Source organism: Notothenia coriiceps, unplaced genomic scaffold (assembly GCF_000735185.1).
Source record: "Notothenia coriiceps isolate Sejong01 unplaced genomic scaffold, NC01 NC01_scaffold00003313, whole genome shotgun sequence".
NCBI classification, from domain to species: Eukaryota; Metazoa; Chordata; class Actinopteri; order Perciformes; family Nototheniidae; genus Notothenia; species Notothenia coriiceps.
Genome location: NW_011336014.1, coordinates 205,614 through 230,829, shown reverse-complemented (window position 1 = coordinate 230,829; position 25,216 = coordinate 205,614). Strand labels below are relative to the sequence as shown.

The 25,216-nt window shown below is 43.9% G+C and overlaps 3 protein-coding genes and 1 long non-coding RNA gene across 4 annotated transcripts in view; 3 read left to right on the top strand and 1 right to left on the bottom strand.

The window, feature by feature from the left end:
• celsr3 (cadherin, EGF LAG seven-pass G-type receptor 3) overlaps positions 1–7,468 on the top strand; it is a 97,185-nt gene extending 89,717 nt beyond the window's left edge. Inside the window, exons 25-31 of the mRNA XM_010766413.1 lie at positions 1,291–1,806; positions 2,597–2,694; positions 3,221–3,312; positions 3,533–3,706; positions 4,536–4,730; positions 6,129–7,167; positions 7,390–7,468. Coding sequence (XP_010764715.1) covers positions 1,291–1,806; positions 2,597–2,694; positions 3,221–3,312; positions 3,533–3,706; positions 4,536–4,730; positions 6,129–7,167; positions 7,390–7,417 — 2,142 coding nt within the window. The 3' untranslated portion in view covers positions 7,418–7,468. The remainder of the gene's footprint in view (positions 1–1,290; positions 1,807–2,596; positions 2,695–3,220; positions 3,313–3,532; positions 3,707–4,535; positions 4,731–6,128; positions 7,168–7,389) is intronic.
• Positions 7,397–14,907, bottom strand: fsbp (fibrinogen silencer binding protein). The gene is made up of 4 exons (XM_010766405.1): positions 14,592–14,907; positions 13,435–13,490; positions 13,106–13,274; positions 7,397–11,964 (listed from the first exon to the last, which is right to left on the bottom strand). Exons 1-4 carry the CDS (start codon positions 14,794–14,796, stop codon positions 11,603–11,605), a joined length of 792 nt encoding a protein of 263 aa, XP_010764707.1. The 5' UTR covers positions 14,797–14,907; the 3' UTR covers positions 7,397–11,602.
• A 400-nt stretch (positions 14,908–15,307) lies between these two features.
• wdr6 (WD repeat domain 6) lies at positions 15,308–21,150 on the top strand. Its single transcript, XM_010766404.1, has 7 exons — positions 15,308–15,382; positions 15,696–15,811; positions 16,070–16,186; positions 16,392–19,104; positions 19,395–19,472; positions 19,728–19,844; positions 20,099–21,150. The coding sequence occupies exons 2-7, from the start codon at positions 15,742–15,744 to the stop codon at positions 21,054–21,056; spliced, it is 4,053 nt and encodes a 1,350-aa protein (XP_010764706.1). The 5' UTR covers positions 15,308–15,382; positions 15,696–15,741; the 3' UTR covers positions 21,057–21,150.
• A 2,552-nt stretch (positions 21,151–23,702) lies between these two features.
• Positions 23,703–25,171, top strand: LOC104941316 (uncharacterized). The gene is made up of 3 exons (XR_797886.1): positions 23,703–24,161; positions 24,434–24,500; positions 25,010–25,171. It is a non-coding gene; the product is annotated as an uncharacterized lncRNA (long non-coding RNA).
• Positions 25,172–25,216: the final 45 nt, after the last annotated feature.

The following is a 25,216-nucleotide window of genomic DNA, read 5'->3' as shown; positions in this document are numbered from 1 at the left end:
ATGAGGACTCGGTTCAAGTAGTTCGAAACCCCCTGCTTTGTCGTCTACAGGTGGGCCCTGTACTCGTCGGAAGACCGAAGTTTGTGCTACAGAGCCAAACAAATTCGACAACTAAATGGAGGGGCGTTGTTACTCTTCTCCGAAAACGTTGCAGAAGGAGTGCAGGAGATCAAGTTTCAGGGTCTCTCGTGAAGAGTCTCTCGAAAACGAAAGAAGAGCGTCTGTCAGACAGTACAGTAGCTGTCAGTGGAATCTACCCCAGTAACAGAAAGACGACTCGGCGTTTTCAAGTTAGTGGGTCACGCTAGAACCAGAACATTCTCGACTGTACGGTCGTCTAGACGTCTCGGGCGATTATATACCCCGCAGCTTGTTTGTGGGACTACCCAGAACATCTACGGAAACGAAGGAAGTTCCTTTAGGTTACCTGTGCAACAGCGACCTAAAGACTTATGAGAGCGCTGACAACTTGGTAGGCCCATCTTCGTCCCCATTGTCTCCGCACCTCATAATCTCCGGGTTTCCTCTCCAACGGAGACGCAAAGAGTTACTGAGGTAACTATACGACAACGGCACATAAGTCTCATGTCCTTGTCTGAATTTTCTTGTGTTAATGTAAAAGGTTGCCTCTCTGATCTCTATCAGTTCGTGTCACTAGTCAACTACCGTGCTGTCTTCACTTGACCACACAAGTCACCCTTCACCGACCTTCCTTCCTCTTTAAAGGCTGAGGAACAGACACTTTGAGACCCTTGGAAGAAGGGGTGTCTCAAAAGTTCTGTTCCTCAGCCTTAAGAGAAGGAAGGTCGGTTGTAATCGGTGGACTTTGTGTGTGACAAGTGAGTACAGAGCACGGTAGTTGACTAGTTGACCGAACTGATGAGAGATCAGAGAGCCAACCTTTTAACCGATTAACACAAAAATTCAGACAAGGACATGAGACTAGTGCCGTTGTCGTATATGTTACCTCCAGGTAACTCCTTTCCGTCTCCCGTTTGACGAGAAACCGAGATTTGATAGGTGCAGACAATGGGGACGAAGATGGGTCCTACCAAGTTGTCAGTCGCTTCATAAGTCTTTAGGTCGCTTTGCACAGGTACCTAAGAGGAACTTCCTCGTTTCCGTAGATGTCTGGGTAGTCCCAAAAAGCTGACGGGGGTAATTAATCGCCCGAGACCGTCTAGACGACCGTACAGTCGAGAATGTTCTGGTTCTAGCGTGACAACTAACTTGAAACGCCGAAGGTCGGTCTTTTGTACTGGGGTAATTTCCACGATGGATGGTGCACAGACCATTCACACCCTGGCTGGAGATCTGAATGAGGAGCTTGGTCTGGAGGAAGACAGAGAACCAATTCAGGAACCTGTCTCTTCTCCTTCACCTACTCCTCTGACACCAAGTGCTGGACCTTCTGCCAAAGTCAGCTTGGAGGAAGAACCATTTGCCTCTGCGCCAAACCTTGAATACAACTCTGCTGTGGTTCCAGCTCTGCTCTCTTCTGTGACCACTGCTGATGACCCTCCTGCCATCACTGTCACCCAGGATGGTTTGACGATCAGCGAGATTGATCCAATGGAGCTGTTTACACCAGAGACAGACTGTGAGGATGTGGAGCTCAGCAGAGAACAAGGCCCTGCTGTGACTCTGGCTCTTCCAACCCCCCATGATGGACCTGTTGTCATGACTGCAGCGCAGGATGAACGGACAATCAGGAAGCGTGAGGTCAAAAGGAAGAGACGAGTCCAGCCCTTCTTGGTTCAGAAACAGTCTGATGCTGCTGCCTACCTGAAGACGCAGACTGAGAATGTTCCTCAGTTTTCTTTTCCTGTTTTTCCATTTCGTTTCTATTACTGTTGAACAAATAAATTCATTGTTGCATTTTAGTCCTTCTGCATCACTGTTTTACTTTTAAAGATTTTGAATTCATGGTCTAACAGTTACTGAAGTTACATTTGTTGCATTTACACAACGGTTTGAGGGCCTTAAAGGTTGAATGTGTCTTATCAGAGTTTCAAAGACGTATACAAAATGCATACAAAACGTCTTTAAATAGCCACTGAGAGGAACACATTCCTTGATAAATCTACAGAGATAAATACATTAGCATATCAGAACCAGCACAGTATATACATTAGTACAAAAAACAAAACGATGAAACCTTCTAAAAATGTATTTTAATTATTGAGGATACTGTTCCTATGGTACCTTTGTATTGTTCTTGAATTTGAAGAAGGATAATACCATTTAAAACAAGATTAGACATGTAAGTAACGTTAAAAACGAAAAAGATCTCTTGAAAAATATCTTTACTTTCATTGAACCACACGGTATAGTATTTATCATTGATTATCTTATGATAGAAACATATTCAAAAAAGTCCTTTATGCAAATATGAATTATGGAATAGAGGCTAGAGGAGTACTCTTGATACAGTATAGTTTGTTGTGTACAGTATATACATCCGATACATTGTAGTTTTCCCCATGTTCAAAAGCATTATAAAGGAGGACATTTGTTTTATTTTTCAGTTAACACTAAGTTCTGTTTGGTGCAATGGTTGATGTAAAACTCTCCCTTCTTGTGTGTGTGTGTTTAGGCTCAGAATCCCTATCACAACGCCTCTCTGTTGGAGCAGAGCGGGCTGCACCGCATCACCCTAGGAACCTCCACCATCTCCTCCGTGAGCTCCGCCAGGTAAATGAATACACACACACAAACACATCCCAACTCCCACCAAATAACTATAAATGTATTTAAGAGAAAGACTTCCACACCATGGGTGGTTGAACAGGTTAAGACCGATAGCAGAATTCCTCCTGTAGTTCAAAAGCACATTTGAAAGTAACAATATACCAGTGATAAATGATCATTTGAATCAAAGTTTGTCAGGTTTGATTAATGTCTGTGACTCTGATTTGGGAGACAGTTGCCTCAGGGAGGAAATTCCCTAGCTAACAAAAACCCTGTTGTGCATTTTTGGGTCAGTGGGGTAAATATGAAGAAGATTGGATGGAACAATGTAATGTAGTGTATGTAGAGCAACACTAATGTACTCAGAGAGGGGCTGGTGGTGTCTTAATGGTCCAGTGATTGTCTGACCTGTCTGTATTTATATGGGAGTGTGTGCAGTTGCAGTACATATTACATGGATGTCTGGCCTGTGTGGCTGCATGTACAGTACAGTGTATGTGTCCTCATTTCTCTCCTCTTTCCCTGTTAGAGAAAATCTTTTGGCCCGTCAGACTCTGGAACAGAATATTGTACAAACCGGAGCGACAGACCTGGATGTAGCCATGTTCCACAGAGACGGAGGTGAACACACACACTTTCAGAAAGCAGACACATTTTCCATTTCTTCACCCCTCATACTCTCTGTTTCTGCTCCATATACATTTCGATGAAGCTCACCTCACAATGGAGAATAACCTGTCAACGCAATCTTTCCTTACGCTTTGTATTCTTCTCTTTTCCTCCTCTTGTTTCCTCCCCGCCTCCATTTTCTATCTTCCCCTCCCTCTCCTGCCTCCACCAGGTGAAGATTCAGACTCAGACTCAGATCTCTCCATGGACGAGGAGCGCAGTCTCTCCATCCCTTCCTCTGAGAGCGAGGACAACGTCCGACTCCGTGGACGCATCCAGCGGCGATTCAAACGCTCCAATCACAGCGAGCGTCTGCTCACAGAGCCCGCCCACAACGGCACCAAAGGTACTTTAATGATGTTCAAATGGTTTATTGACTAGTTTTGGTTTTAAAAGCAGTTCTCATATCTAATTCATTCAGTGATGTTAAAGAGTCCTGCTCAAGGACTATTGATTTGTGTATTGAGATTTTATTTTTAAACTGATGATTCTTTGCAATATAGGTTTTCGGTGGAGTATTAAAAGTATAAATTAACGGGTATTTCTAACCTTTTGATGTTGCATTATTTCATAATATGTTACAGAAAACCAAAAGGCTTACTGAAGTCTACCCATTAGAACAATGTGCAGTTGTCAAAGCATGTGCCTAACATCAATGGTGAAATGACTTGTAACTGGAATAAATAAAGGTTAATTCTTTGATAGACAGCTACAGTTCTTCAATCATTTTGAAAACGTATTAATCAAAAGTGGTGTCTACACAGAACTATCTTAACATGTTGAATGGCTGCAAAGGGGAAGACACTGTGTCTCACATTAAAAACATGAATTGTGTGTGTTCATAGGACATTAGCAATAGTCTGATATATTCTCCACCAGTATGTCACTCTAAATTAGCTCCAGCTGTTGTTTTGAATGAACATGTGCTATTAATCTGTGGACACCTGTTACTTGATACATACATCTGTTTTGTATCTATAGGATGCAAGCACTGCAACATAATGAAGCAAAATACTTGATATTAAAAGATGAGGCATGAGAATATTTTGACAGCTTTATGTAACTGGTGTTTGGTCGAAAGTCATTGCTTCATAAAGTTGTGGCTGAGAACATGTTTGTGTGAAGGGTGTCAGCTCTTGAGTAACCAGGAAGTGATTGTTGTTTTTGTGTTACAGATTTGGATGGCAATGACCTTCTGTCCTACTGGCCCGCTCTGGAGGAGTGTGAGACACACAGCCTTCAGAAGTGGGGCTCAGAGCGCCCCCTTGGGTCCGATTACAGCAAGGACGCCGCCAACAACAACCAGACTGACGCGGCGCTGACCAGCGGGGACGAGAACGGCCTCACCCAGCCCAACAGGCACCGCAAGGGTGAGAGGCACACAAATGAAAAGATCTAAGGGCACATTGATATTTTGGGTTGGCTTTAATATAGTAATCTTTAGTTTGTGTACTATGCAATAAATATTAGTTAGTAAAATGGCACATGGATGCTGAATAAGACACATCACTTCAAACATTTGAAAATAAACATACACATTCTGAAATAATGCATTTAAGATTAATAGAGTTTTCCCTATGGGATATAGATTAATTATATAGATTTTTGTTTCTCTCTTTTTCTTCTCATCTCTATAAACTCTACTTGTCTACTTGATAGCCCCTGGCCTGTATTCTATAATATCGGCTTTGTCCATGAATAAAAAATGTCTTGACCTCCTGTCTGACTGATGCCGCCTCTTCATCAGGATGTAAATGGGGCATTTTGCCAAGAGGAACACGGAGACGTTTTCAGTGTCAGCAAAGCTTCATTTAAAACACAGCTCAATAACGTTGACCTTATCTTCTGTATTTGAAGTTTGTCTGTTATACATTTAGATGTATTTAAGTCGAACCGACATGTGACCCAGCATTGTTACATTACATGATGATAGAAATTCACAAATATATCCTTTAAATCTGATTTGGTTTGTTTACTAAACTTCTTGTTGGTTTTATATACATATCAGACTTTTAGTGTTGTTGGGACGTTCAAAGAGGATCATTATTTTAAGTCAAGTTTTGTAAAGATTATTATGGTCAACATACAATGATTTTCACTTTGACCAACTCATGTGCACATAATGGGCACGTTTTTCACACACTTAACGCAATACAGGACTGCAATCAGATGACCTGACCCTGATGCATAAAGGAGGACTTAAATAACCCTCTGGCTATGTTAGGTCTAAATCTGTCCCTGAAATTATGGCTGGCACTTGTATGTGTACAGGACAGTTTTTATATTTAGAATACATACATATAAAATGGGAACATGCAATGACACACTGAGAGGGAGTGAGAGAGAAAGATGGCAGCCTGGGAGCATGGGTGCTATTTTAGTAAACCTATTTCAAGCCTGATACACACAAACACAAGCTTTCCTCCTGTGACTTACGTTTTAAAACTTTTGTTTTTAAGGTTAGGAATTTGCTTGATTACGAAATGTAAATCTCAGTATATATGATATATATAATATAGATTGCTTGTTGTGGGTATAAAGGACTTTTGTAACTCTATCTTTTAAATTGTATTCAAAATAACAATTTTGATATTATAAGGTTTAAGAACCTAAAAGTGTGTGAATTTAACTTTAAAAAACCTGACCAATCACTGACTCCTTCTTTTGTGCTCTTTTTCTGTTCATCTTTCTGTATCCCTCGACACATTTGACTCTCTTTGCTCTGTGTCCCCGTCTAATGTTCTCACGTTCCTATTTTCTTGTCTCAGGTATCCTGAAGAATCGTATCGGCTGCCCCCCGGCACTCCAGGGTCTCTCCTCAATAGGCCGGGCCCCCAGTGATCTGAACTGGTACCGGACCTCCACTCTGGGCCACCGGGGGGTCCCTGCAGCCTCGTACGGTCGCATGTACTCTGCCACCGGTGCAGGTGGAGGTTCAGGTTCTCTCTCTCAACCGGGCTCCCGCTACTCCTCCAGGGAACAGCTGGACTCGCTGTCCCGGAGGCAGCTGTCTAGGGACACCCTGGGGAGGCAGGCGGTGGGCGGGTCCAGAGACCGACTGGACTCCCGGGGTTCCAGGGACAACCTGGACCTCCTACCCCGGCGGAGAGAGCTGGGGCAGGGAGCAGGGCTGGGGGGCCTGGGGCTGGAGCATCAGCGGGTCTCCTCATCCAGGGAGAACCTGTCGGGGTCCAGGGACAGACTGGACCTCCAGCACACAGGCAGCGTGCACGCCTCCAGGGAGGACTTGAGTGGGAACGGGGGAGCGGGGGGGATGGAGGGATTCCTCAGCGGGTCGAGGTCCCATCTGAACTCGCTGACTCGGCGGCAGGCCTCGTCCCGGGAGCACCTCGGGGGGGCGTTGATGAGCAGCAGGTCGAGGGAACAGCTGGAGCCAAACGGGGGCGGGGCCCAGCCGTGTCGGGAGTGGCTGCGCACTCTGCCCCCCCGCCAGCCTGCGCACCCCGACCAGCCTCCCTCGTCCTCCCCTCCTCCCCCCATCTCTGAGGAGCCCCCGCAGGACCAGCTCCCGCCTCACGTCAGAGGACGGCTGGACTCCGCCCCCCCATGTAGGTACACCGGTCAGACTGTCCCACAGGGCGCAGGTTCAAATCCCAACGCTCTGGGGAGACAACCATCTTGCGAACACCTGGACATCCTGTCCTCTATCCTGGCCTCCTTCAGCTCCACCGTCCTCACTCCTCCCCCCTCTAACCCTGGGCCTAATGGCTCTGCCCATGGACCCTCCCCCTCCCCGCCCCAATCAGCAACCTCCCACAGCATATCTGAAGTCTCCCCTGACTCAGAGTAAGTCCTGCTGTGTTAATGAATCCCCCCCTCTCCCCTGATCCTCTGTAAACATCATATGTGGCTATTCTTTCCTGCAGCCTTCCACTCTACTGGTTCTGCCTCTAACAGCTCATTTACATGTTGCTTCTGTACTTACTGTATTTTGTCATCACTATGTGTAAGTGGAATTAGCATCAATTGAGAGGATTTTAAAGACTTATTTTTGTTCTCTTTCCTCAGAGCCAACAGAAGTGAAGGACAGTCTTGATGACAGCCTACATGTCCCTTTATTCATTGAGGCGGTGTTTGGAACACGAGGTTCAGAGGTCACGGATCGTCCGGAACCACTGGAGCACTCTGAGGAATCTAAGACTAGAAACACTCGGGACAGAGGAGACACTGAGTTTGTCAGAAAATACGACAGGGAGAGCGTCGATGAGGTTAAGGAGGATGCTCTTGCGCGGTTTGTACTGTATAAATTAAGTTTTTCAAGTCCCACCGCCTTCAACGAGCTATGACGTTTATTTGGACGTTGAGTCAACCACCTCTACTACCTACAAACTGTTCAAGATAAACACAAAATCCTCAGATTTCAAACGAAAAATTCAGCGTGATCCGGACAACATGTGTCCGCAAGAAGAAAAAAAGAAAAGACTGTAAATAACATTTTTATACATTTTGTATCTTTTTCATTGGAGATGAAGAAGAAAATCTCTTGTGATGTTTTCTCTTTTTTTTTTCTTTTTTTTTTATGATTGTGTCCGTGTGAGGTTGTGAGTGAGGTCGGTGCGTTTGCAGTCTTGTACGTTGCTGAGGGAGACATTTCCCCTTCAAAGAAAAAAAAAATCCCAAAATCTCTCCTTGGAAACAGTTTTCCTCAGAAACATTTCCTCACATTTATCAACTCTGTAAAGCAACAGCAGGGGTCCGGCAATATTATACCATGAGATTATCAAAAAACCGCCACATGAGGTTGAAGGGAAAATATCAAAGCAACAAGAACTGATTGTATATAGAGGAAGGATTATATAGGAGAAGAGATTTGATGGAAGATGATTGTGAAGAGAAAGATGGCCAACGTTTAGCTAAAGCACCACAGGAAGGTTCAGAGTTGGGGGATCATTTAGTAAAGCTCAGTCACGAATGTCAAAGTATCGTCTCATTCAGGAGACTGCGCTGTTTTGTGATCCATTGTTCATGAATGTGCCCTTGTCGCCCATCTGTGCTCATCTGTGTCTGGTGCTGACGGGTGAAGGAAGACATTTGTCTGCTTCTGTGTGTCATGCAACAACCATTTAAAGACCCTCAAGGTATTTCCCTCTCTGATGCATCACGACTCAAACCTGCCTCAAGAGAAGCCACAGGAGCAGTGAAATGTCTCTGGCAGCATCCAGGAGACTCACTTTTGAAAGCTTCTTCTGTTCTGCAGAAATCCAAGCCAAAGGGACACACTCAAAATCAGAACTTCACATCCTCGTTCTTCAATTTCCTGGGATGAAAATGACCTGTGCAGGGTGTGAAAGCTCTATGCGTAATTCTCATTTTTGTTTTTCGGGTATTTTTGTTGTTTTTTCAATGACTGTGCCATGAAAACAAGTCCAAATTGAAAAAAAACTGTTTTAAAAAGGCCTCTAGATCTGCGCCAAAACATTACCGACTGTTTGCAGGATTTTGATTTGCTGTCATTAATCTTAGTGTGCTACCATATTTTATTTGGAATTCACAAATTAGACCTGCATTACATATCCAGCTTGCATCAGCTCGTGTCTGTAACACATAGATCCCCTGCCAGGTTTTGTTCCTTGGCTGAAGACAGTTGCTAGGAAATGAATTATTTATATTCGAGGCACTTCCTTACTTTGCTAACAAGCTGTCATTGATGGAGAGGTTCAAACCAGAACACATTCATACACATTTCCTCTCATTGTTTAGGAAGAGATGAGGTCTCTTGCAAGATTTGGCTTCGCTTCTGCAGCACCGTAGCGGTCTGCTGAGGAGAGGAGATGTCAGGTGTGTCAGCGCTAAAAGCCTCTAAGTGGGTTTGAGTGCCAGCTCTTTCCATCAGCAGCTGCTCCTCTCTCTCAGCTGAGTTCAGGCCTTCAGGTAACAACACACAGGCATTTAGAAGCAATGGAGACAGACAGGCAGTCTTCAGAAGGATGAAGGGAGTGAAGCTGACATAACTCTGTGTTTTCTGTTGTCAATGGAAAATGCAGTGTCTCAAAAAGATGAGGTTTTTGTGTTGCCAAAATGTGTTGTCCTCGAGCAGAGAGCACTGTGACATTTAAGCAACCCTAGTAGGTAGAGCGCAATAATAAATCATGAGGTACAAAACCCGAGGATGGAACAAATTGGGTCAGAAACTGCAAAATGTAGCTGCAGGGACGAGGGCGTGGACGTTACTCATCGCAGAGAAACAATTATTGAAAAGAAAATTCTGGAAAAACACACACACCTCACAAATGAATATCTCCCTGCTCTGTCTTCCCATGTCCCTGGAAGATGACAAGCCAGCATATTTGTAAAGTAGTATTGCCAAAAAATGCTCCAGAACACGAACACCACCCACTATTCTGTTTAAGGTGGAGACTTGGATTCCTACTCACTCGTTTCATTCATCTGTTCCATTCATTTATTTATTTTTCTTCACAGATCCATTCATTATCTTCAACTGACAATACCTTTAACTTGTACAGACATGAGATTTATTTTATTTATCAATAATTTATTGACACTGTATTGATTATTTATGTTGCCATTTTGTATGGGATTGTTTTTTTGTTTTTTTTAAGTATGTGATTTTTTTCCATCCAAATGCTCCCTTTTTTCGGTTTCTCAGTCTCAATGCAACAAATTCAAAGACAAATGATAAGAAAAGAGCAGGAAAAGTGTCTCTTTCATGCAGGACACTGGATTTGGTTTATATTTGAGCAAAGAAGTTTGAATTTCAACCCTATATTGGTGCATTTATCCTCCCTAGACACAATTTCAACATATCCAAACTAACAGGCGAACTCTGGGTGTATATAGTGCAGATATGGTTCAAACTAACCTTCCTGTTCTAGATCCAAGACTGAAGATTTATATGCACAAAATCAAATCATTAACCAGTCATATTAATGCTTTTATACACAGCAGTCAATTAACAGAAAACTCCAGCTTCAGGTTAATCTGGTTCTGAGAGTGAGAGGAAACTAAGGCGTTCCTGAAACGTTGAGATGTGCTCTGCTTAAGCAAAAGTGGACAAATGACGGACACAGTGAGAGATTGTTGGTGAGGGGAGGAGGAGGGATGGGAGATTGTCTTTGTTTTCTCGTGTGTTCATTATGGGATGCCTTCTATCCCGCCGTCGGCAAGGGGACGGCGGCATGGAAACAGCTGTTCCCCTGTTACCGCGGAAACAAGAGAAATGTTGGATATTAAAAAAAATGACTTATTCCTACACGGCTGTTCATATTTATTCTGGGTGAGTGTGTGTGGTTTCCTTATTCATGAGACGGTTTTCCACAAGGCGCTCTGTCCTGTTTCGACTCTCAGAGCGTCCTGTCACATCCAGAGGAGTCAGAGATGTTCAGCTGCCACCATGATGCCTGGTGAAAACAGAAGCCCCCAGCTGAGACAGAATATAACCTGTACTCAGGGTTATAGGACCACTTAAAGGTCAGATTTGTAATAGTATGACTCATTGGCAGGTATCTGAAACATGCTTATACCTTTGACATACACAGACGGGTGACAATTTAAAGGGATATTTTGTATTTATATTAAATATGTATATTTGTTTTGTGAGTTTGATCAAATACATATTTTTCTGCATTAAAGCCAAGAGGCAATTAGCTTATCTTAGCATAACACGAACAGCTAGCCTTCCCCTGTCAAAACTCAAATTATATTATTTATTTACATGGCCAACAAAAAGTTACTTATTTGAACATGCAAAAGACACCATGCATGTAAAATCATGAAGAAGTGTTGTCCATTTAGGAATAACATTAAATGTGTACATCTGCCGTGATTAGATTTCATCTTAATACATTTTTTAATGCTCTTTACAATCACCCTCAACCTTTAACATCAATGGACATCTCAAAATGTTAAATACTTAAGACACATGGTGATGAATGATTATAAAACAAAACAGGATCATGGTATCTTTTAAATATTTACCAATGTAAGAAGCCTTTCAAAAAGATGTGCAAAATATGATACCATTTACATGTTTTCCATTGGTCTACTAGAACCTGATTTTCACTTTGAGATTAAACGAAGTGTACTCAACTAGTTCAGTTTATCTCAGAAAAATCAAAAGAAGTATTTGTGTACAGTAAGAACTGCTGATTTAAAGCAACTAAAAGTCCTCTTATAATACATGTATAAAAGTAGCAACAGTTTCATGGCATATACACAAAAGCATTCAATAATGAAACAAGCGCTGATAAGAAATAGAATCCGTTCATCCTGTCTGATTAGAAGTTTTCTCCTCTTCGTCGCTGCTGCTGGAGGAAGATGGCGGAACGTCCTCTCCCATCCTCTTTAGCTTGGCTTTGTAGTACGCCTTCTTCATCCTGAAGGCCTTCTCCTCCTGCCGCGCTGCTCTCCTCCTCTCCCTCACCAGCTCCTGCTCCCACGCCAGCACCTTCATCCTGTTCTGCCACTCCAGGATCTTCATCTGCTGCTGCTGCTCCAGAGCCTCGGCCCTCTGCTGGTGCTCCTGTCGGGACATATCTGCGGGGTCCTGCTGAGTCGAGCGGCGGGTCTCTTCCCCCCCCTTGCCGCCTTTCGGGAGGAGACGCTGGCTGATGAGCCGGGAGGTGCCTGCCAAGTCAGAGGTGAAAGATATGTGTTGATTACTTCACAATATGAAATGCATGTAGCTGTTTCAATCAATGCACAACTGGTTTCTTATTAGCGGTTTACACCGCAGAAAGTTTAAAACAGGGCTGAGAAAAATGTGATGCAAGAACCAGGGGCTACTTTTAGTATCGTCCTAACTGACTCCGAATTAATTCTCCTTGAAATCTTTCCTTCACCTTGATGAAAAAATCATGACGTCAATGAAAGATGTCAAGGAGAACCTGATAGGCAAACCATTTGTTCTATACTACAGCATGGCTAGGTGTCTTTATTTGTGGCATGAATAGTCGGAAATGTGTCTGTAAAAACTAGACTCATTTTAGGGAGGGTTGCCTGAAGTGCCTCCGCATTGGCATACTGGTCAAAGTATGAGGACCCACGATGAGAGCAGTTCAACCATTTATTCTCTTCACATGCAGTTGACAGTTGATCTACATGATGGTGGTGATGAATTTAGGCCAGAACATAAAACACAAATGGAAATCAGGAAGGGCTACAACACTCTGTTACAACAAATATTGCTTTTCGCAGGATAAGGATTAGGATAAGCCATCAATAAACATAATCACAACTTACTCAAATAATGTATCGATATATTCAGCTTGTGAAGAGAGCACATGAGGTCAGCTTGCTGCTACAGACACGGGAGAGAATGAGCAGGGCTGATTACAGGCCTTAAATGGGATCAGGTGTGCCCTGGTAGGTGGAGGCTAAGCCCCGCCTCCCACAAGACCAAAAAAGGCAGGGGGATTTACAACAGTGTCTGTTTTTAAACAGTAATTGTAAACTAATAGACCCCTGCCTTCAAATTAAATCCAGCCACAAAAAAATAAAAAACATTGTATATTTAAATGAGTTTTGATTCAACTTCATTGTCATTTAGTAAAAAAATAAAACCTTAATGCAGGGGGGTAAAAGACACTCCATCCTCCTCTGTGATGTTATCCCAAACAATCCTATCAAGCTTTAGGTAATCATTAAGTGTTTTGTATGTGATACTTCTCAGCAAAGAGTAATATTCTTGTTAATATTGGAATGTAATTAACATAATAATTCAAAAGAGTGTGGCAGCTGGCAGAGATGTATCTATGTATCTGTGTACCTGGTGCTGTGAAGTAGGCAGCTGGAAATGTGGCATCCTGCAGCTCAGCCTTGTGGGAGGTGGAGTTTGTAGTGGGGCTGTGGTGCTGATCGGCCCAGTCGCTGCCTGGTATTCTGTCCAAGGCGTCCCGCTGGACGCAGATGGCCACTTGCTCCTTGCTGTCTTCAGTCTGAGGCGGAGAGAACAAAGTGTGTTTTAAGGTATTACTTCCCGCTGCTGGAACATTTTATGAGTCAGTTGTGCATTGATATGAGCTGCTCCAGGTTCATTTGAATGTTCTTTATAACTAGACATTTAACTCTAACCAAACAATCACTTGAAAGATTTACCTGATTCACGCTGCCATTTATCTGCCCAGCAGCATTGATCAGCATCACATTGCCTCCTAATTGGAAAAAGAGACAGACAGAATGGGAGGCACTGAATGTTAGTGTCTCAGAGAAACAAGTAGAGAGCGCCTCCCTCTGGTTAAGGCAGGTACATCACATCTACACAAGCTCATTTACAGACTAACACACATATCTAGTCCAAAGCGCCTTACAGCATCATGACTGCACTCCTTTTTTAGTATTTGTAATAGTAGAAAATAAGCTTACTGTTCTGTAAAGATAATTACAAATATAACGTTGAAATGTTACAATCCAGATTTTTTTCTAGGTTTATTTCATCAGGATGGAATGGGCTTGATACTGCAGCATCATGTCATTAAAGACAGTAAAAAAATAGTGCTGTAAAAAGCATAAGGACAGGGTTCCCACACCTCATTTAACAAGGACCCAACGCCCATGGTTTGAAACTCGGATCAACGTTAGTTAGTTTAACACTGAAACATTTTATAATGAGAACTAGCAGGCTCAACATAAACTCAGGAACAAATTAAAGTTAATGTTACACCAGGTTTGTGTAACTTCATAATAATGGAAAATCACAAAATAATGGGGTAATAAATATAGGTTAACCTTAAATTTAAATTATGACAAAATACTGTTTTTACTTCACTCTAGTATTACTTTTATTATTTTTACATTTAAAACAGTGCGAGCTTTAGGCAATTGTTCTCCATGGCGTAGCACCTGCTCTAGACTAGGACACTTCAGCAGGATGCAGATGTTCAACTACAGCTGTTCCTCATCTCCACTGCAATATTGTTTTAATTGAACATCTTAAAACGTAAGAGGAAGTTTATGACAACCATACGAGGTTATATTGTTGTCATCCAAAAATCGTATGCATGCATTGCATTCTCATAATTCATGACCGATGGGAAAGCTGTGGTTAATGACCTGAGACAGATGTTTTAACTCTCACGTCTATACAGCTGTTGCAGCCAAATACACACACCCACCACCAAAAACAAAACTGCAGCACCACAACCCAATATTAAAGAGGCTGGACAAACAGGGAGGGTCAGTATTAAACACATGCATATATTTAAACGCGTTTCATGGCAGTTTCCCTTGATATAATTGAGGCTAAGCTACTGTACCTTCCACTAGCTTGCGGACTGCTGCTTTGTGGCCAGCTCCCGCTGCATGGCTGGTGAGAGCAGCCTCGCCCATGGTCTGAAGTTTGATTGATTTACAACACGCCCTACACCGGGCGAAGTGAATGTCCTGGACTTCCTTAACCAGCCAGTCCTTGTACATTTCCCTAGAGAGCCAGGAGTCTTGAAATTTACATTTCCCAGGCATGGCTGACGCTGAAGTTAGCTGCACTGCTACAGAAACCACTGCCTCCTGACGCGTTCAATTTCCACTCGGTAATCACTGTGTATGTCACTTGCAATAACTCTATGAATTGTTGACATAGAAATAGCCAATATCTGTAAAAGAGAATTAAGCTAACTCACATGACCTCCTAAGATGTTCCTGTGAATTGCTGTTTGCCTGCACAATTGTTTTGCATTGTTGTGGTATGAATAGTTATCATATTTATGAAGTATTTACAGTTACAATCTTACTTAAATATAATTTTGTTCTGATAATGGTAATCATTAAATTATCAGAAAATAAATAAATAATATCCTACCCGTTATATTTAAATAATTAATACCCCACAAATAGCCTACTGAACAACTTTATTTTTCTCCAGAAGACACCTAAAGGTAGCACAACTCAATGACAGTCGGTCACATGGGTTGCTTTCTCCAATACAAATACATCGTACATCTTTCTAACCAATCAGAGTCCAGGAAGCCATTAGCCTTGCTTGATTGGTTTAGATGCGGCACGGAAGACAGTTCAGAAACGCATGGGTACTGGATTGCTGACGGAGAAGGCAAATAAAGATGTTTTAATGCATATTTGAATCAAAATTTTTCAGGCGTTTGGTCCTCTTTATAAGTAAATCATGTAGCGGTATTAATATCGACCTAGCAAAGATACATTTCTAGGTTTGCACTTAACAAACAACATGAGAAGTACTCATGCTGTTAGCTTGTTTTGCTAACTGAAAAGCTAATGACAACTGTTCTCAACGTAGACTTTTAAACATTTGAATATTTAAGAGGCCTGCGGAACCCGCTGCTTGCTTGCAATCTTTTCGGATGCTATCGTCTTTAATAAGTGTGTTGTAACTTTGAATCTTTCAGGAACCATTGGTAATGTGTCTTCGTGAAAGTTATTAACCATTTAGAGATGGAGACAGCAGCCTTGGTAGCTCCAGTCACAGCTCTGGAGTTTCTTCAGGATGCATTTCTTCTGACGGGTAGGAAGCACTATCGATGTACAAGTGTTGTATATAAATGCAGTACAAAAGGGAAATATCATTGGGTTTCCCATATACTCGTATGTGCATTATGATTATTATGTATATTTCTTTAGGTCAAACTATAAATGCATTAGTAGAAATTGCGCTAATGCTTTCTAAGGGGGCTGTGTGTGTGTCTATTTTTAAAAGAAGTCTGAACACCATGAAGGATCCCACGATGCACTAACCAAATCTTCCGTTACCCTTTCCTGACAGGTGAGGGTCCAGTCTTGACGGTGTACAGTCTCAAACATCGTCCAAAAGCCTGTGCCTCACTGAGTGTGCTCCAAAACTACAGAATCCACGGAATAAGACCTAGGAGTCTTGCGGCTGGTAAGAAGATAGATGAGGCAATGTTTATAAGTCACTGTTATATTACATTTCCTCTGTTGCACTTAGTGATTATGTTCTATGTTTCCCTTCTCCCAGGATGTATACAATAATGGCAGTCTTGGCAAGAGTTTAATCTCACTTACTTTTTTTTTATGTTTTTCTGTTCATTCACCCATTAAATCTCCTCTCCTCTGTGAATCCCCAGAACGGAGCTCCATCTTGGGACCCAACTTCTATGACATTGTGGTGTTTGGAGGCAAGGCTGTGAGGTTGGTGAGGCTCCATGTGGATCTCCAGGATGGGGAACATCTGCGTTTGGAGATTCTGGGTCCCCTCATGGAGCTCCAGGACTGGGCCCTGGACGTCCGGTGGCTCTCCGGAGACAAACACTCCCTGCTCGGTGTGGCTGTAGCCCACAATAGTGCGCTTCTCCTGGACATCAGGACAGGAAATGCCCTACTTCAGCGCTCCTGTCTGGAGGGCTGTCTTCTGTACTCTGCCCTCCTTCTTGTACATGAATCCTGGGATGATACCATCTTAGTGGGAGGGACTGTTTTCAACCAACTTGTCCTCTGGAAGCCTGGAGCAGGAGGAGATGAAAGTAGCAACTCAAAGCACAAAGCTCCAGTGGAGAGACGTCTGTTAGGCCACAGCGGGGTCATCTTCAGCATCTCTTACCTCCAGGAGAAAGGATGGCTGGCCTCAGCTTCTGACGACCGCAGTGTAAGGGTTTGGGGTGTAGGTGCTTTAGGAGGACCTGGGGGGAAGTGTGGGGACTTGAACCCGTCGTGTTTAAGAGTCCTATACGGACACCAGGCGAGGGTATTCTCCGTGCGTCTCTCCCCAGGAAATGTGTTCAGTGCCGGTGAAGATGGGGCCTGTTTAGTGTGGGACTGGGCTGGAGAGGGCAAGGTGGCTCGGACGTTGAAGGGACACAAAGCAGGCGGGGTTCGTGCACTCGCAATCAGTGAGGGAAGAGCAGATGGAGAGAGATGGGTTGCTACAGGGGGGGCAGATGGAGGGGTGAGGTTGTGGAGGGTGGAAGGGAGCGAGGAGGGGATGGATACGACGGAGGAGGCAGCGACAGAGAAGCTAACAGACCTGAGATTTACCGGTCAAGGCTTGCCTAAAGCGGTCTGTATAGCAGGGGAAGAGGATACAAATGCACCATGGAGTGAGAGCAAGTTTGTGGTTTGCACAGACCACGGAACAGTTTACCAATACAGCGACGGGCAGTGGGAGATGGTATGGCAGGGGACTACTGACTTTCAATCGTATTGTGTGATGGAAACAACAACTGTCAGTGAGAAAAACTCACCAGCAAAAGTTAACTTGTGTGCTGTTGCAAACCTCAGCGGATCCATACATGTCTTCCCCATCTCTCATCCTCAGTGTGGGATTCTCCTTACAGGCGGCTCAGGGAAGATCCATAGCCTTATTTGGCATGAGGCAAAAGAACAAATGTATTTGTTAGCATCAGGTGCTGAAGGATTTGTCTCTCGCTGGTGTATAAAGGTAGAATTAGATGAGAACCCTCCCTTGGCTCTCAGTGTGAAACCCCTTCCTCCCTTCCTCCTTCCCTCCTGTGCCAAACGCTGGCTGACAGCTGCAGTGTGCCTCCACTCCTCGTCACAGGGGTTGCTGTGGGTGTGTGGGGACAGGAGAGGGTCCCTGCTTTTGTTTCAGGAAGGAGGAAAGCAGGAGCGAAACATGAGAGATGGAAAAATAATTGCTGAAAGTTCGCAGACAGGGAGGAAACCAACAGATGGTGAAGGGGTTGAAGTGGAGGGAAATGGAAGCGGTGGAGACATAAAAACTGAAATGGTGGAGGACAGACACCCAACACTTCACCCACTAAGCTGCCGGTTTGGGGTGCATGGGAAACAGGGTGTAACTTCAGTGTGTGAGTACCAGGGGCTGCTCTACAGCACGGGCAGGGACGGCTGTGTGAGGGTCTTCAGAGTGAATCCAACACCACCAGAAAAACCTGAAGAAAAGAGTGTTGAGAACAAAGATGGACTTCAGCTGCAGGTTCTCCGAGTCCAGCGGGCCTGCAAGGGCATGGAGTGGCTGGAGAGGATTCTGATTCTTGAACCCGACATTCCTGTGGAAGAGGCAGAGGACGAAGAGAGCTTTAGACCTGAGGAAGAAAGGACGGAGAATAAGGGAAGAGAAGCCCGGTTTGCTATAATTGGCTTTCATGGTGTCCACTTTGTGGTTTGGGACCCCGTGAGGCTAGAGAGACTGTTTGCAGTGCCTTGTGGTGGGGGGCATCGCTCCTGGAGTCTCTGGCGGTCCCACAAAGGGGTGTGGCCCGGATACGGAGCTCTGGTCTTCATCAAGCAGGGGGCTGTCATGACATCACAGACACCAGGAGAGGCACTGAGCATAGGTGGAAAAGCCGGAGGGTGGGGCCTGAGAGAGGGTGTCCATGGGAGGGGGATTGGATGTATGTGCAGACTTGGGATGATAAGGGGAATCAAGAATGAGAATCAAACTGAAAGTCCTGGAGATTTGGCAGAAACTGAGGGAATGGATGAACTCAAAGAGGGAGGGCATTGGGAGATAGTGGTGACGGGAGGAGAGGACACTAGCTTAACCGTCATTGCAATTCAGCCCCGCTCTGGCAGCATTAAAGTTCTCTCAGTTATCACCGACCACATCTCAAGCATTCGCACGGTGACAGCGGTAACGCGTCAGGAGGCGGGGGGTGAGAGCCAGAAACAGTCCCTCTCTGCCCTGCTGGTGTCAGCGGGGGGGAGAGCTCAGATGCAGTGTTACCGGCTGTCGGTCGGCTGGGACCAGCAGAGACTGGCTCCCTCCTGTCAGGTGATCCAGGTGGCCAGTCACCGATTGGACGAACAATGGGAGAAGAGGCGGAACCGGCACAAGACGGTGAAAATGGACCCAGAAACCAGGCAGGTTGTGTTCTGTACACATGTTAAAGCAATTACACAAGATTTGAACTTTTTTTTTGTTTATATACTAATGTCTGCGTACTGATTTCTCCCTCCTTAATTTCTTTCATCAGTTACTTTCTCTAACAACACAAGTATATATCCTCAAAAATGTTTTTGAAGTTTGCATAGATTTTTACAGGAAGAAGATGCAATATCTGAGTGCCAAACAATCAGCTGAATTTACCCCATACTCTTTTTCTTTTTAAATCTAGTCTACCTATGTCTTACCACCGGCTTGTGTGTTTCAGGTACATGTCTGTGGAGGTGGTGGAGGAGAAGCCAGACGGTGTTCTCCTGGCTATGGCCTGCAGCGACGGAGCACTCAGGTGGGTCACTCTCACAGAAAAAAGACTTTTCCCTCTCTTATTAGCTTGAAGAAAGGGTTAAAGTTGTGGTAACAAGTCTTCCTTCCAACTTTTTAAATGCTCTTAGAAAAGAGATGTATTTAACATAATGTGAGAGAAAAATGTGTTAAACTGATTTAATCTTATAAACCCTTGTGTCATTTTGTATTATTTTGTAATACACTATTTGTCTTATGACAGTGCCCTCACTCACTTCTGCTTTACTGTGTTTTCCAGATTGTTCTCGGTCAGTGAAGGCTCACATCAGATTGATTTGTTGTGGGAGACGTTTTACCACCAGCGCTGTGTGCTCAGTGTTGCTGCCTGCAGCCTGGAGGATGGAGAAGGCCACAGGTGTGCAGATGTTCATTTCTCTTTTTATTTGAATCTCCTGAGTCTGGATTGGGTGAATGTCCACACCTTTATTACAAGTTACATGTAATCCTGCTTTATAGTAACCAATCAAAATCAGAGCCTTTATTGTTCTTTTAATATATTTGTATTATTTTAAACCGTTTTAGAAAAGTGTAGTGACTGGCAGATCAAGACTACAGTTTTAACCTAAATGACTGAAGGTACATATCGGTATTCCTCTCTCTCTCTCTCAGGTATAGGCTGCTGTTCAGCGCTGCAACAGATGGCAGAATTGCAGTGTGGGATTTGACAGATGCTTCTTTCTTATCGACCGGTACTCAGCCAATCCCCTGCCTCCACATCCACGCCCACCAGAGCGGCATCAACTCATTGGCTGTTTGGACAGAGCAACCGGGACTAAACGAGGGCGGTTGCCTGGTAACGGTTGCTAGCGGAGGGGATGATGGGCAGCTGACAGTGTCCACAATAAGGGTGCACTACCCAGAAGACAGAAAGTTTGGGGGCAGCAGAGGGTCCTCTCAGATTTCAGAGGCCCTGAGCCCCCCAACCCAGCTTCATCTTGAACTTCACTCCCAGTCCCACTCCCCGCTGGCTCACGCTGCCCCCCTGACCGCCCTGAAGCTCCTGAGCCCTGGCCTCCTGGTCTCCACCTCTGCAGATCAGAGGGTTTGCCTGTGGAGGGTCTGCAGTACCGGGATCAGCCACATTGGGGCGCTGTGCTCCCACGTTGCAGATGCTGCAGGACTGGCAGTGTGGGAAGGGCAGCTGAGAGAGGAGGAGGAGGAGGGGGATAAAGAGATGAAAACAAGCTTTGAGTCTGAGCAGGAGATTTCAGTTTGGAGAGGGAGTCAGATAGGATTCAAAAAGACAGCGGCACATTTCAGTAATGAGGAAACAGCTAGTGAGTCTGAGGGTGGAGGAGCCGTTGAAGCAGAGAGTGAGACGGGTCTCCTGGTGTGTCAAACCAGTGAGGAGAAGGCAGGTGAGACAGCTAGTGAATGTAGTGATCAAGCAGAGACTGACAGGGTTAGTCAGGGAAACACTGAGAGAGGTTTCAGGAGGGAGAAGACGGGATGGGTGCTGCTCTGCGGACAGGGCTTCCAGCTGCTACGAGTCCCAAAGACAGAGAGCGCACAAAGCCAAAAGGAGAGTCACAGAGTTAAAGTGACTTTACAAGGAAAGTCCATATAAGTGCAATCAAAAGATAAGGGTGGTCAAAACAATGACTTGTAATATTAGATTCAATTTACTATGTAAATTACATTTTTAATAAAGTCTATTTAGAATTTCAGTTTTCTTGTTATTTTTGGGTACATTACAATCATGTCAAACATGAATTCCTTATGGGCTTATAAATGAATAAATAGAACAACTTTTACCCAGAATGTCACCAACAAACCAGTGTGGAGAGATTTCAAACCCTTTTTTCCTCTGGAGTAGTTTAAGTTTAACTTCTCAGAAACTTTACTTCTTCATCATTCATTTCCTGAAAATGGAGGTCTGGCATCAGGCTTCGTCTCTGCTTTGAACAAATCATGAAGGAAACATCCTAATCTTCATGGATATTTCCAGAGAACATTAAAGCCGTCTCTGATGAGTCTGGGCCATCTGGTCTCCTTCAGGGAGAAGCGCTACACTCCACAAAGATGGATGAAACAAGTGGAGTTATTTATAATACAGCTCGCTACATCTCCACCGGCCAGGAAATAAAGCTGTGTACTCGAAGCCTCGGGACTCAATTTGCTGTAAGAACAAGGAAAAACTCAAGTCTGAATTTCTCAAAAAAGTGTTTGGAAGATTAATCAAATCAGGTTTTATTTATAGAGCACATTTAAAAACGATGTTTGTTCGAGACAAAGTGCTGTACATGTAATAAAAACACTTTACTACAATAACAACAAAAGACAATAATTTACATCAGCAAATATTAAAACAAAACACAGGGAAATGTCAGGAGTCGTGCTCCGCTCTGACTAGAAGGCCAGAGAGCAGAAGTGAGTCTTCAGTGAGGATTTAAAAACGCCTAGGGTCTGGGCCGACCTCCCATGTAGGGGCAGACTGTTCCAGAGCCTGGGGCCAGCTGCTGCGAAGTCTCGGTGCCCTCGGGTTTTGAGCCTGGTCTTGGACACTACCAGCAGCAGCTGGTCAGCTGACCTTAAAGCTCTGGCTGGGGTGTAGCGCTGGAGGAGTTTGGCTATATAGGCAGGAGCCAGGCTATTTAGTGCTTTAAAACAAATAAAAGGATTTTAAAATCAATTCGGAACCGAATTGGAAGCCAGTGTAGTGAGGCAAGAATGGGGGTGAAGTGGTCACGCTTTTTGTGACCAGTCAGAAGACGTGCAGCTGCGTTCTGGACTAGCTGCAGGCGTCTAATTGAGGCCTGGTCCATACCCACACCCACATACAGAGCGTTGCATTAGTCCAGCCTCGAGGTAACAAAGGCAGTAATCACCCTTTCTAGGTCTTTAAAAGATAAAAACGACTTGGTCTTGGCCAATAGTCTTATTTTTTTTTTTTAAAGCAGGTTTTGACTATGGAGCTGACCTGCTTATCAAATTTAAAAGCGCTCTTGAAGGTCACTCCAAGGTTCATGACAGAGGGGAGGATGTTTTTATTGAGAGCCCAGAATTGTTGGGGTCCAAAAAAATAAATAAAAAAGGATTATATGAAGTTAAAATGTCTTCCCCTTCCAACCCCCACTCCTGAGGTGCCCTTGAGCTAGGCACTGAAAACCAGACAAAAGTTATCATCCTTTCATCGCAGACTTAAAGAAATACTTCACCAACAGATGGATCATCAAATATGCCGTAGCAGTATATTACTCATTCTGTTTAACTTTGATTTCTTGAATGAAACACCTATCCATTGACCAAAGAATAAAAAAATGGAGACAAGTCCCCAACAACTTCCATTTAAAAACTCTCACAACTCGTGCAGTATGATCCAGGTGTCTTTTCTCCAGTTGCATGCCCACTACTACCTCAGACTCGAGATATATCTACCCGCAAGCAGCAAGTTAAAACTCTCCTTCAACAGGAAGGGAAATCTGGCCAAGAACATAACTGTTCACTATTACAAGCATTAAAAAACATGCTGTCTGTGTATGATTATACATGCACAGGTTAGTGTATCCAGCGAAAAATTAGGAAATAGTCTTTGTTTTGAGATCATTGAGGGCTCTATTTCTACATATTTTAGTCAAGAGTATGATCGAGAAGAGTGATTGGTCGAAGGTAATGGTCTTTTTTTGTGTGTTTGCGTACATGTGTTATAAATGGCTATTTTAGCACCTTTGAAACTGAATGTCTTGTTACATGAAATGCTAATGCTGCTTACTGTAAGTGGCAGTTGATATGTGTGCTAATTATTTGCATATTTGGTGTGCGCCTGTCTCTCATGCAAATGTAGCAGTGTCAGACGAAGTGTGAGATGACGAGCAGCATGTTAAATGTCATACAAAGTGGATAGGAGTGTGTGTTGAGTCACTATTGCCTGGAATTTAAATGTAGACATCAAAGTGTGTGTGTCAGTTTGTGGAGGGTCTGGATGGGGGTCAGAGCCCATGAAGGGGCCCGACTGCAGGTATCCATGAATATTTTAATATTTTAGCATCGTCTCACGTTGCCTTTTGTCGGTCACCGATCTCACTGCCTGCCACTCACCACGGAGGGAATGAAAGAGGAAAGAGAGCGGGAGACTGGAAGCTAATGTCACCCTGAAAAATAAGGGGGGGGGGGGGAAATATGGAAAGAAGATGAAAAGGGGGATGAAAGCCCCTGCCACCATTTATTTTTGCAGTTAGGGAGAAGTTAGGTAAAAAGGAGAAAGGAAGAAAAAGGACCTTTATAACCACCACTTTCACTTAATTGGGGAGGAAGGGGTGAGAGAAATAGAGGAGGGAGAGTGTTGATAAGGGAGAGGTGAGGAGTCAGTAAAAGGGGGCAGACAGAAATGGAGAAGGCACCTGCTGCTTTGAGCGTTTGTCTGTTGGCTCACAGCAGAGAAAGAGAGGAGAGAGGAGGCTGAGAAAAGTGAAGGAGAGGACTGATTGATGAGTGAGGAAGTGAAAGATGAGACAGAGAGGAAGACGCTCAAAGAACAGGACGTGTGTCTGGGATACATTTGATGTTTCAACAGGAATACTCTTTATGATTTAAACCACCATCTGCAGTCTTCAAACATATGTGGAGAGAGACTTTTGGAAGCAAGCTTGAAAAACTATCGATGTATGCTTATGTTGACCCAGGAGAACTACAGGAGGAGTAAGGGTCCGCAGGAGTGACACCCATTGAAGAGGTAAACACACACTCTCTCTTCTGACCTTTCTTCAAGTCCATTGTCACTCACAGATAAGCTAAATGTTGCATTTAGTATCATGATCTTATGATAAAATGCTTGATATGGTGCTTTAATCAAACACAAATGAAATGCATAAAGCTCTGTTCCTTAACAGATTTACACTCATGTTCAACAATACACGATGGCTATTTAGCAATATAGTTCAAGTGATTAGAATAAGGATTAAGTAAAAGGTTGAGTTCAGAATAAAAAAACATATTTCTGCTCAGGTTTCTGGATCGGTGATGTCACGTGAACGGCTCCCTCTCATTGGTTCATCCGGGAGTAGAACAACAGGTGAGCCAGTCATGACCCTCACCTCTCCATTTTACATTACATTTAGCTGGAGGAGCATATGCTTGAATTATTGTATTATGATCATTTCCTACCTGAAGGTTTTTGTAAATTAGGTGTTCTTGTTAAAAGAGCATCAAGTGCAAGGTGTCTGATGCTCCATTGCAAGTAACTACAGGACAACATTTGAATGTATAAGTTAATAGTCCAAATAGGCTTAAGTGTTACATAAATGCATTCCTTAAGGCTTAAGCAAATGAAACTGAGTAGTATTGATTATACCAGTTGTAAAGCACTTTTCAGAAACAGCTCCAGGCCAGTATGTTATTCCTTTGAATGGGGAATCTGATCATGTGACAGAAACAAAAGCTATGTTTTCATATTTTACTTTTGTCTTAACAGCTTAAAAGATAGTGTGTTTGTGACAGAAAGTGAGGTGAATGTAATTCATTGACCAACTACACTAGTATCTTTTGTAGCTTCTTCATCTAATCTCCCCTTCCTTACAGCAGCGAAGCCCCCTCTCTCCTCCCCGGCTCTCCCGCGCCCCCATCAGGCTAATCACAGAAAACGCAGCCAGCAGCAGACATCCTCCTCTTCCTCTCACCCTCATCCGGGGCCTTCCTCCATCCTCGTCTCTGACACCACCATGACGCCTTGGGGAGGCCTGGCTCTCTCCGTCCCCCCGGCACCTACCACCCCCGTCCCTAACTCCCACC

Excerpts from the sequence above, each read along its gene's own strand:
- fsbp (XM_010766405.1), bottom strand. The coding sequence starts at position 14,796 with ATGCCTGGGAAATGTAAATTTCAAGACTCCTGGCTCTCTAGGGAAATG. Across the intron at positions 13,275-13,434 it reads TAAATGGCAGCGTGAATCAG|ACTGAAGACAGCAAGGAGCA; the intron begins GTAAATCTTTCA and ends TCTCCGCCTCAG. Across the intron at positions 11,965-13,105 it reads TGCCTACTTCACAGCACCAG|GCACCTCCCGGCTCATCAGC; the intron begins GTACACAGATAC and ends CTGACTTGGCAG.
- wdr6 (XM_010766404.1), top strand. The coding sequence starts at position 15,742 with ATGGAGACAGCAGCCTTGGTAGCTCCAGTCACAGCTCTGGAGTTTCTT. Across the intron at positions 16,187-16,391 it reads ACCTAGGAGTCTTGCGGCTG|AACGGAGCTCCATCTTGGGA; the intron begins GTAAGAAGATAG and ends GTGAATCCCCAG. Across the intron at positions 19,105-19,394 it reads AAAATGGACCCAGAAACCAG|GTACATGTCTGTGGAGGTGG; the intron begins GCAGGTTGTGTT and ends TGTGTGTTTCAG.